Consider the following 11175-nt stretch of genomic DNA (forward strand, 5'->3'; position numbering starts at 1 on the left):
CCTTTTTGAAAAAAGAGAGATGCCTTGTAGAGGTTAAAAAAATGTAGCATTTGAATATCAGACTTTGTTTTTCTGTATTAATGATAAGATGAATATCCTGCATGCACATCACAGTTGCATGTTGTGCATGTCTGACTGGACGCACCTTGTACCTTCTTCCTCTGCTTCTCTATATTAATCTCTAGTCTCTGTAGTTGTCTGGAAAAAAGCATAAAAACAAAGATTTTGTCCAATGAAATCTGGCACGTTTGTCCCTTAGAGTAACATAGTCCAAAGTCAACTGCAAAACAACCTGTTGTCATGCTGCAGTGTTGAACCCTCATAAAACAATAACTTTGTCCAAAATGAGGAAATTGCTTTTTGGGAAAACCTGTCTGTGGCTCTGAGTGTCCAATTAGAAATACAGAATGCTATGTTTGTATTGTAATGTTATTTTTTTGTGTATTTGTTTGTGTGTTTATTTATTTATTTGTGTTTTTCACTTGTGGGTGCAGGGGAAATAAATTCAACATGCCTTATGTGTTTGCATATTTTTCCTTGGACTGTGATGTTAAGATGCTTCTACTTCCTCTAGACGAAGCCACCCTGTGTCATTTCCTCCATGTAAGCAACCTGTGGTGCATCAACAAAACATGGATACCGGAGCCAAACATGGAAGATTTATCCTTGCATGTTGCGGTTTATTAACCCTGAAGAAACCACTACCTGTCTACACAACAGCAGCATCTGTTAGAAGCAATGTAATTTTGAGAGAGCTTCAAGCCAGTGACCACTACTAGACCTTCATTTATGCTCCTGAAGGATTTGTTATACAGACAGGATCTTTACATTTGTGGCAGGTTTTGAAGGTTTCAGATGTAAATGCTAATGACCCTGTACTAAAAAACCTTAAGACCTATTCACCTCAAAATTGTTGTTTTCCACCCACCAAAAATGCCTCTGCCTGAGTGGTATTTCTGCATCAGAATTACTTGATTTCATTCTTGTCTGTGATTTTTAACTGTACCTGTTGACCACGCCTCTCGCCCCTAGATCACGGGATAGGCCCCCCCCCCCAAAGGGACAAAGCAAGTTCAGAAGATGGATAGATGGATGGATGCTCCAGTACTGTGGTCATCCTGCCCCCGTGTGGTCATGCATGACATTGCTTCTCTGTGCATCAGGATTCATACAACTCATGATCTGGCCCTATCACGGTTTAAAATAGAACTGTTAAACAACAACTTCATGAATCTCTAAGGGACAGACAGAGGGAGTGAAAAACACAAATGGCAATGACATTGACTAAGTGTTTCTGCAGGTGATAAAGCTGTGTCAAAATGTTGTCAGAGAGATGTGCCAAGTTGTCACAGTCTGACATGGCGGCAGTTCACACTAGGTTGTAAGCATTTGTCTCTCAGTGGGGATTTTATAGGCAATCAACCAACACAACTCCTGTTTCTGTGGGAGACATGCCTGCACTGTACATGCTGGTTGTCCAGTCAAAGACCACAAAATAGCAGCTTTGTAGTCATAGCATAAATTCTTCATGCATGTGTGGCACTGTGCCCTAATGAGTTGCCACCATGTCCATAATAAAACTGGACTTTACCCACTGAGTGGAGGAAGTGATTTGTATTCCTGTAAATACACAGATAAGATTACCGTGGCACACATATTTTGATTATTATAAATAGACCCTAAAGTAGCATGTTTTTATGATCCTTTAGAGCAACATAAATAAACTACTATTGAAATACCCTGTTCAATATTGGCCCTAGTGTTCAAAGGTTTAATGGTGATAGGTATAGTTATTGCCCTTATTTTTTTTTTTTTTTTTTTCTTTTGTCATTGCTGCAGTCAGTGTGTGTGTGTGTGTGTGTGTGTGGGTGTGTGTGGTATTCTGCAGGTGGTAAAACTGGTGATAAATGAGAAAGGCCAGGAAGCAGAGTATTAGGGTAAATTGTCACCAGCCCTTAAAACCTCATCTGCTTACTCACTTAAGACTCCTCACTAAGATAGTTGTAGGAGGGGATGTTTGTGACAATGCATGGTACAGGAATTAACATTTGTGTTAGTGCAGTGGTGCGATCATCCACACTTATGTTATTCATGTGTGTAAAGAACAGAGAAATCGACTTAAGATCATGAAATAAAACTATGAAAGCCTACAGTGTGCTGAGAAGGCACCGTGTGTGTGAGGAGGTATGCAGACATGGGGACTGACAGAAGAAAGAGGATTTTCTGTCTGTTGCCCAGTAAGAGGCTAATCCCAAGAAAAACCTGTCTCTCTGTGTCTCTCTGATCCCATCTCTGTTCTTCAGTCTGCTCTCACTCTGCAGATCGAGCCTCTTTGGACTGAGCTGCAGGAAAAGCACCAGCCCTCTACTTCCTCCGCTCTTCAGCTTTCCTAAGGTGAGTGACGGGCTCTCCCACCTAACATGTTATCCCTCCACTTGCAGCTAGTCTTCTCATCTGGGGTGTTTCGGCCCATTTATGCAATTGCAACAGACCTGACTTCTTTCACACATCACTTATGATGTGCACAGAGCTTGTTAGGATGAATGAACTTGTGATTATAAGGGTTTGTTAAGCAGCCTGTATACTAAAGCTTTTCTTTGGTTTGTACCAACTCCTAGAGGAATATGCACACCACATTGTATAACCTACACAGCAGTCATTTGCATTAGGGCCTTTTAAGCTGCCTGCTATGGTATCAACAGTGACCAGCCATCTGTCAGTGTCTACTATCAAACTTCTAGCAGTGCTTTCTACACTTAAATCTGTTCAGGAACAGTCAAAGGGTACAGGTGTCTCCCCTCTCTTTTCCTTCCCCCTTAAATCCCCTTAATCCTACTTTTCCATTCTCCCTAGTGTCCTCCTGCCCTTCAACTTATTTCCCTGATCTTAACATGACCCCACCTTACACTCCATCTTACCTCTTGTCACTTCATCTCCTCTCTAACCCCTCTTTTTTTCAATCTAGATTTTTAGAATTTCTTAATAAAAACTTATCATCCAGTATAGATTTCTCCTCTGCACCTGATTTGCTCCTGCTTGTCTTGTGTAAGCTCAGCTGACCAAGTCAGGATGTCAGACAGGATCATGGTTTGTCCACATGCCAACTCTAAGCTGGCACTTCAGCTTAGAGCAACTTTACCAACTGCTACTATCAATAGGGTGTGTGTGAGAGGTGACTTTGACTCACAGATAAGGCAGAAATAGTGTTTGCATTTGGTATTAGAAGTGCTGTAAAAACAATAGGAACACATGTAAATAAATGGACTGTTTTCTTCATGCAGTTGTCATTTCTGATATTTGATTGCCAATGTCAGACTGACACATTATTCTAGTATGGCCGCACGTCCTGCAGCATCCAATCACAAGTCATCTGATCACCTGAGCAAGTAGCGACCAATCTAAAGCCTCCTGTCTGCTTCAGGAATAATCTCATCCCACAGACTGCAGGCATATCTGTTACTTAAGCTGTTAAAGTTTAAGGCAATTAGTAGTCTAGCTGAATGTGTGGTGAATAAACTTCAATCAACTGGTGGAAAAATGTGGCAAAAATAGGACAGACTTCCATCTGGATCCTCATCAATCACAGAGCAACAAACTTCAAGTAAAACCTGCTTCACGTACAGCTTCTATAAACATCAGTGTGATCCCACAAAAAGTGCAAAGACGGCCTGAATTTTTTTAAGATTCAAAGACTTCTATCCACTCACTCTATGTGTAGAACTGTTCAACCTGCTTCAGCCTGCAGCTCAGTGTGCCACAAAGTGGTGAAAATCAACACATAGCCTGACATTTCTAACTGAGGGGACTTGGATACTAACATTTACCTGATTCATGCATATGTATCCAGTACTTGTAAAGTACTTGCCCTCTGACTTTTTACCAGATAGAAACTCATACCAGGAAACCATGGCAAACTCCTTCACCCGCATGATTTCTGGCCGTAACCCGGCAGTGTTGCTGGCCGTGGGAGCTGGCTCTCTAGGATCTGGATACCTGCTTACTGACAGCTCTTCTGCAGCTGCTGCTGAGAAGAAGAGGCTCTATCCACCCAGGTACATATATGGGTCTTGACAAACCCTCTTGTTCTGAATTCCAGCAATTTATATTAGACAGACTTGATGATAACATTTTAAACAGCAAACTAAACCTTTATTTAAAATTTGACTTGATGACTTTTTGTCACAGTGCTGATTTTCCTGACCTGAGGAAGCACAACAACTGCATGGCATCTGCCCTTACCCCAGGTATTTATGCACGTCTGAGGGACAAGACAACACCAAACGACTGGACCGTGGACCAATGCATCCAGACTGGGGTGGACAACCCTGGGCATCCCTTCATCAAGACTGTGGGCATGGTGGCTGGAGATGAGGAGAGCTATGAGGTTGGAGATAATATTTAAATTGTTGTGTTCATAAAAGGTGGGGAAACTGAGTGTTTCATTTTTCTATCAGGTGTTTGCTGAGCTCTTTGACCCCGTCATCAAGGACAGACACAATGGCTATGACCCTCGTACAATGAAGCACCCCACTGACCTGGATGCTTCCAAGGTTATAACCAAACTTCTCTCTACCCCTGTCTTATCTATCCACCCTATCCAGTCCTGCACATACAGTGACCTCATTCTTTTTGTTCCTCAGGTCACCTCTGGAATGTTTGATGAGCGCTATGTGTTGTCATCCCGTGTCCGTACTGGTCGCAGTATCCGTGGACTGAGCCTTCCCCCTGCATGCACACGCTCGGAGCGCCGTGAGGTGGAGCGCGTGGTGGTGACGGCTCTGTCTGGCCTGAAGGGAGACCTGGCTGGCCGCTACTACAGCCTGGGAGAGATGAGTGACAGAGAGCAGCAACAGCTGATTGATGTTAGTGCACAAACACGGTTTAATTCTGCTCTTTTATTTGTGATTACTTTTGTTATCTAATGCCCCCACCTTCCATTCCTCTGTCCTTTCACTGGCCAATCAGGAGCATTTCCTGTTTGATAAACCTGTGTCACCTCTGCTCACGGCAGCTGGAATGGCCAGAGATTGGCCTGATGCTCGTGGGATCTGGTAAGGCTAGGAGAAAGTGTAGCTTAGAGAACCGCAAAAGCTTTAGTTGCTGCATAGTTAGCCTAGAAACCTAATTTGTTTTAAAGAGATTTACTGAATGTTTAATTAACTGCTAAACTTAGACCATCCTAACTTCTTTTTTATGAATGGAACAGTTTTGGAATACTGCCTGACATCAGACAATCAACGACTCCACCACACAGTCCAATATAACTAGAAAGAAGAAGCAGATTATATGGTCAAATTAGATTACACAGTTTTTCTGTAAAATTATGTAAAAACAGATTATGTAAAAAAAAAAAAAAAAAAAAAAAAACACTGTGGCCTCATTGCTGGAAGGCTTAAAATAACAGATTTAGACTCACTGGTAGAATTCACTGATTCACTGAGTTTTAAATATTACGCACAACTGTAATTGTTTTTCAGTTTAGCTCAGTTTTAGTTATTATCTCCTGATGGAAAATCTGGCTTGCAGTCAGGTGCACAACTTAAAATATATGTGCTGTGCAAGAGGAGTTTGTGCTCCTGTTCCCTGTGTCTCCGGAACAACTTTACTTCTTTTGAACATCCTCTCTGCATCCTTTACTCTCGTCACTCTTTCCCCTTTAGATAAAATACTTTTTTCCATAATGTCCACTTGACCTATAGTGGTCTTTAACTCTGTTTCTCAAATGATTCCCTTGTGTGATCTGTTGCATTTGTAGTGAGTTTAATTCTGCGTTTTTGATACTCAGGCACAACAATGAGAAGAACTTCCTGATCTGGATCAATGAGGAGGACCACACACGTGTCATTTCCATGGAAAAAGGAGGAAACATGAAGAGGGTGTTCGAAAGATTCTGCAGAGGCCTAAAACAGGTCTCCATGCATTCTTGAACTATAAAGGATTTTATGAGAAGAAAACAAAAGAAACAAAGTCTCACTTACTGCTCTGTCTTCCTTAGGTGGAACATCTAATTCAGGAGAGAGGATGGGAGTTCATGTGGAATGACCGTCTGGGCTACATCCTCACCTGCCCTTCTAACCTGGGCACCGGGCTCAGGGCAGGTGTGCATATCCGTCTTCCACTCCTCAGCAGGGTAATGCTGACATCACACACACACAAGGACGCACTTTCTATTATCAATGCTTTGGCATTAGAAAAACAAATAATTTGAATTTTGTGTTGTGTCCAGGACCCTCGCTTCAAAAAGATCCTGGATAATCTGAGACTACAGAGGAGAGGCACCGGAGGTGTGGACACAGCTGCCACTGGAGACACCTTTGACATCTCTAATCTCGACCGTCTGGGCAAGTCAGAGGTAAACTCATAGAGAATATAGTAAAAATCAAAATAAACAGCAGGTAATTATGAGAGTCAAATAGAGAGCAGACATCCACGCCATGACAGGTGTAGGCTGCAAATAATCGTACCTCCTGCTGTTCTTTAATCTGTAATCCAGGCAGGGATGTCAGTTGAGGCTAAAACACTGCTGTTTCCTAAGCTAAGCCTCATGCAGATTTCTTACAAGCTGTGTACCAACAGGCAGCCCCGATCAAATGCCATCAAAGGTCATAGATGTGTAAGGTCATGGCTTTATCTGGGTTTCTTCCAGTCGCACTACAGAGGCAGGGTTTGTGTTTGACTTCATAGGGAAGTCTTGTCTGAGACGAATGCAAAAGTCTGCTAGGTTCAGTTCATTGCATTACGTTATGATGGATCTACTTAAACCATACTTTATTTAGGTTTCTTAGAGGTTTCTCTTACTTTTGCCCACAGGTCGAGCTGGTGCAGTTAGTGATTGACGGAGTAAACTACCTGGTTGAATGCGAGAAGAGGCTGGAGAGGGGACAGGACATCAAGATCCCCTCCCCAATCTCTCAGTTCAGGAAGTGAGCGTAACCACCTCACCCTGGAGTGTAGAGTGCTCCAGCTGCTGGTTGTTAAACTGCTGGTCTTACAAAGATTTCCATGGCAGGTATAGCTCTGTACTAATCTACATGCACAGTAAGCTCATTGCATGTACATGAATCTTAAACACAATAAACTCTCATGATGAACTCAGTTGTGTTACTGGCAGGTGTTTGTTTTACACTTTTGGTGCAGATAACCGCAGAGTCACTCTGATGGCGATGATTTATTTGGTGAAAAAAAAGTTGGAGACCCAGTTTTTATGGAGGACCACTGGTGTGATTTAATTGAGAAATTAAATCAGATATTAATTTGATTAATGAATCCATAAATAGTGTTTAAAAAGTGTTTTGTTAATTTGATATTATAATGAAGATTAAGAAGAGAAATTCCACAAACAATAATTAATTAATTGTTAAATAATGTAATTGTTAAATCAATTAAAAAATGATTTTTTTATTAGAAATAAATAATGGAATTCATACATTTATTTAGGAAATTGTTTATTTTATTATTTTTTATTTCCAAAGTTTTTATTGAACAGCAGGCAATACAAAATGAAGGTGACCAGTGATACAATTAATTGGTCATGTAGTGTCCGCCATGTATTTGCAATAACACCCTGTCCCTCCCCCCAACTGCCATTCCCATCAACATCCCGTCCCACCCCCAATCCTGCCCGATCATGTCCCACACATATTAAGAGACAAGCAAATGATTCAATTCATACAATACATGAATAAGTACACAGATCACTGATGAAGACAATCAAACAAGCAATCAATCAAAATAAATAAATAAATATACAGTCTTACTGTAAACCCTGAGTAGTATATACTACTCAGGGTTTACAGTTAGATTGAGCAGTTAATGTGATTGAGCAGCGGGTTCCACATTTCATAGAAGGATGCCTGGGTCCGATACTTTTGGAAAGCTCTCAAAGAGCTCTATCAGGTATCTCGTCAGCCACTAGGTGGCGCCACTCTAGATAGTTTTTTGCTTATAAATCCTCAACGGTATGCTCCATATGCAGGACAAGGATGTCTCCCTGAAAGGTGGTGCTAGGCTGCACCACATATATCTAGCTCATGTACTTACTCCCAGTTTTGGTACAAAAGGTCACCCAAATGCTACATAAGTCTAGCTCTCTGGTAGTTGTTCTGGTTGGTACTGCTAGTACTGCTCTTGGTTTTCTCCAATGCATTGAGGAGTTATGAGAATAAAAGTACCTTCCAGATTCACAAATATTGTTCTTTTCCCACCTCCAGAATTCAATCAATTTACCTTGTGTCCCGTTAACCTGAGCTGACTTTTAAATTTGGGGCACTTCCTCTGGTCCTAGTAACATAAACATTGAATCTCAGCTTAATCTCAGAGAGCTGTGACATATATTGGAGCCAATGAAGTGGCCCTGTTCAAGACCCCATTGTATGGTCTATAAGTGTGGCAAAGACTTAGACTTGACTCTTGAACCTGGTAAGATCTCATATAATATGAATATTAGAAGATTCCTGAGTTGACTTTTGCCCATGGTCCTATAGCCCCAAAATTAGTTGTGCATGCAGCCCAGGAGTTAGTAATAAAACAGGGCAGCTGTATGTAGCTTCAGCTTGTCTGATACAATAGCTTTTGTGAATGTAGTAGTGAAAAAGATGTTGTAAGGCAAAATAAAGTATTTATTGAGAAAGGCCATGTTGTCCTGATTTGAAATATGTAAAAATCATGTGTTTCTGAGATTGGGAGGATTCAGAATGACACTAGGAAAAAACAGGGTTGGTTATGGATCATCAATCCGTTGCTGTACTACTTAAACCAAAAAAGGTTAGTGTTAAAACTAAGCTTACAGCTGGGGTTAGGGTTAGAGTAGGGTCACAGAGATGATGTTCAAAGTTTAATGCATTAGGCTCACTGAGACCATTACAGAAATGTCTCACTTGAGGCTCTATGTCTCACGACGGCGGAGATGCTAACCCTAGCTCTGCATTAGGGTTAGGGTTACAGCTATAGTTAGGGTCAAAACTAGGGTTAGGGTTTCACAGTTAGGAAGGTCACAGAGTTGTGGTTCAAAGTTTAATGCAGTCGGCTCACTGAGACCATTATGGAAATGTCTCACTTGAGGCTCTATGTCTCACGACGGCCGAGATGCCAACCTTAGCTCTGCATTAGGGTTAGGGTTAGGGTTACAGCTAAGGTTAGGGTCAACACTACGGTTAGGGTTAGGGTTTGACAGTTAGGAAGGTCACAGAGTTGTGGTTCAAAGTTTAATGCATTCGGCACACTGAGACCATTACGGAAATGTCTCACTTGAGGCCCTATGTCTCACGACGGCCGAGATGCTAACCCTAGCTCTGCATTAGGGTTAGGGTTTATTGTCAAAACTAGGGTTAGGGTTAGGGTTAGGGTTACGCCACACTACAGCCAGGTTTGACATCTGATTCAAAAAATGTTTTATTTCTTGTTGCTTCAAGAGAAATCGCTCGAGTAGGACCTAGTGCTATCGATGTGTGTTTTAATGATTCATTAATTGTGTGGATTCATGTGGATTCATGTGTGTTGTAAGAACTCTTTATTTATACATTAATGGTAACTCTCACCAGATGTGTGAACACGTTTGCAATAAAAAAATAGAAACAATAACCATTGCATAATAAAATAAATAAAAATGACTTGTGCAAATCTTGCAGGGAACTCAACTTGACTTTTTTGACAGTTTTTCTTACATAGATAAAATTATAACCACAGTTCTTTTATTTGGTTCTTTTAGTTGTTTCATTTTCTGGCAATTAATGCCAGGCAATTGGGCAGGAAAGAGTTGGACCCAGGGGAATGGTTTGTTGGGGATGGTCAACTGTTGAGGCAGGTCCTCCCACTCTGACTCAAATCTGTGATTAAATTTTAACTCACAGTTCATGAGTACATTTAGTGTGTAAAGTTTGAGATACATGAATTAGCTTACCTGATGATGATGATGAAAAACCTGTATTTGTAATTAAATATTTTCCACCATTACTTGCTCACAGCAGTCACATTTGTTTACCTCATGAATACAGATAACACCAGATAAGGATAAGATTAAATGCTTTGCTCATAAAGCCATAATGTCAGGAAATAATCAGAGCACTGTGGGTCAGAGGACTGTGGTAGACACTCACATCAACTCCTGATGGCTTCTTTTTTGCCCTCAGACAATGTTGTTAACAGGCCATGGCTGACTGCCAGGCGTAATAAGAAGCAGTTATATTGGAGAATAATGTCACAACCTTTCCACGTCTATGATTGAATACGTTTGTTGTTCACTGAAGACTGAAGACCGCCGACTGCCGCCAGGTCATGTTTTTTCTGGTAATGTTATTTCTGTCTTTGTCTAATAATTATAAGACATGAAAATTGAAAGGAAAAAATGATAGTTAACTCCTCAGAAGCTGGTGGTAACCCTGGTATTCAAACCTGACCTGCTGCCTACACAAGGCCTTTAATCCAGGGGAAAAAGGCCAAGCCCATTAACTGACAGATTCACCACACAGGCCAAACAGAGGTGGCAGGGTAATACTATACATCATCTTATTTACATGCTTAGAGAGATAGGAGGGATTATACTTTATAAATAAAAGCATCCTGCCATGAGAAATTAGTGTTTTAATTATTTGGGTGAGTGGTCCTTTTAATTCCCGTCGCTCGGAGAGTATTTCCGAGTCGCTCTGCCTTTTCTGGCAGCAGATTAATGACGTAGATCTATTAATGCTATTAGAGATCCACACTGAAGAGCTCACTGTGTGTTAACAAGGAATTAATGCTGCAATTATTGCAGTTTGAATGAGGCAGGGATTTGTTTACAGGATGCTAAAATTGGACTTTGAGTATAGGGATAGTTAGTTCATACTTTCGGAGGATTTTTAACCATTTAACCGTTCTTAGAGAGCATGTGCAGAAGCAATTTTACCAGCTACATGGTTAAACTTGTAACAGATTAACATCTCAAGGTGAGGCAGCTTTGTAGTCTCAGTTTCACTTCAGACGGCTGAGGTGTTTTAGGTAAACATAGGGTACTCTTACTGATGCTGCACTTAATTTGGAAACACATAAAACACACTGACATGAAAGGGCAGCTGGTGGACACTCCTCAAAATGTGAACTGCCCAAAACACAATCAGTTGTTGTTACTCAGCCAGTGTGTGTGATGATTTATGAGATTATAAAACATGCATAAAGGAGTGTAAGGTTCATTTGATGAGT

At 41.1% G+C, this 11175-nt stretch overlaps 1 protein-coding gene across 1 annotated transcript; it reads left to right on the plus strand.

Annotated features, from left to right (window-relative positions):
• The first annotated feature begins 3906 nt into the window (after positions 1-3906).
• Positions 3907-6927, plus strand: ckmt2b (creatine kinase, mitochondrial 2b (sarcomeric)). The gene is made up of 9 exons (XM_028413770.1): positions 3907-4052; positions 4186-4384; positions 4455-4550; positions 4641-4862; positions 4966-5051; positions 5786-5909; positions 5996-6130; positions 6227-6352; positions 6811-6927. Exons 1-9 carry the CDS (start codon positions 3907-3909, stop codon positions 6925-6927), a joined length of 1251 nt encoding a protein of 416 aa, XP_028269571.1.
• The last annotated feature ends 4248 nt before the right edge of the window (positions 6928-11175 follow it).

This window comes from Parambassis ranga, chromosome 9 (assembly GCF_900634625.1).
Source record: "Parambassis ranga chromosome 9, fParRan2.1, whole genome shotgun sequence".
NCBI classification, from domain to species: Eukaryota; Metazoa; Chordata; class Actinopteri; family Ambassidae; genus Parambassis; species Parambassis ranga.

What these genes read in the sequence shown, in the direction of transcription:
- ckmt2b (XM_028413770.1), top strand. Translation starts at nt 3,907, where the DNA reads ATGGCAAACTCCTTCACCCGCATGATTTCTGGCCGTAACCCGGCAGTG. An exon ending in CCTGATGCTCGTGGGATCTG is followed by an intron (nt 5,052 to 5,785) that starts GTAAGGCTAGGA and finishes TTTGATACTCAG; the next exon opens with GCACAACAATGAGAAGAACT. An exon ending in GTCTTCCACTCCTCAGCAGG is followed by an intron (nt 6,131 to 6,226) that starts GTAATGCTGACA and finishes TGTTGTGTCCAG; the next exon opens with GACCCTCGCTTCAAAAAGAT.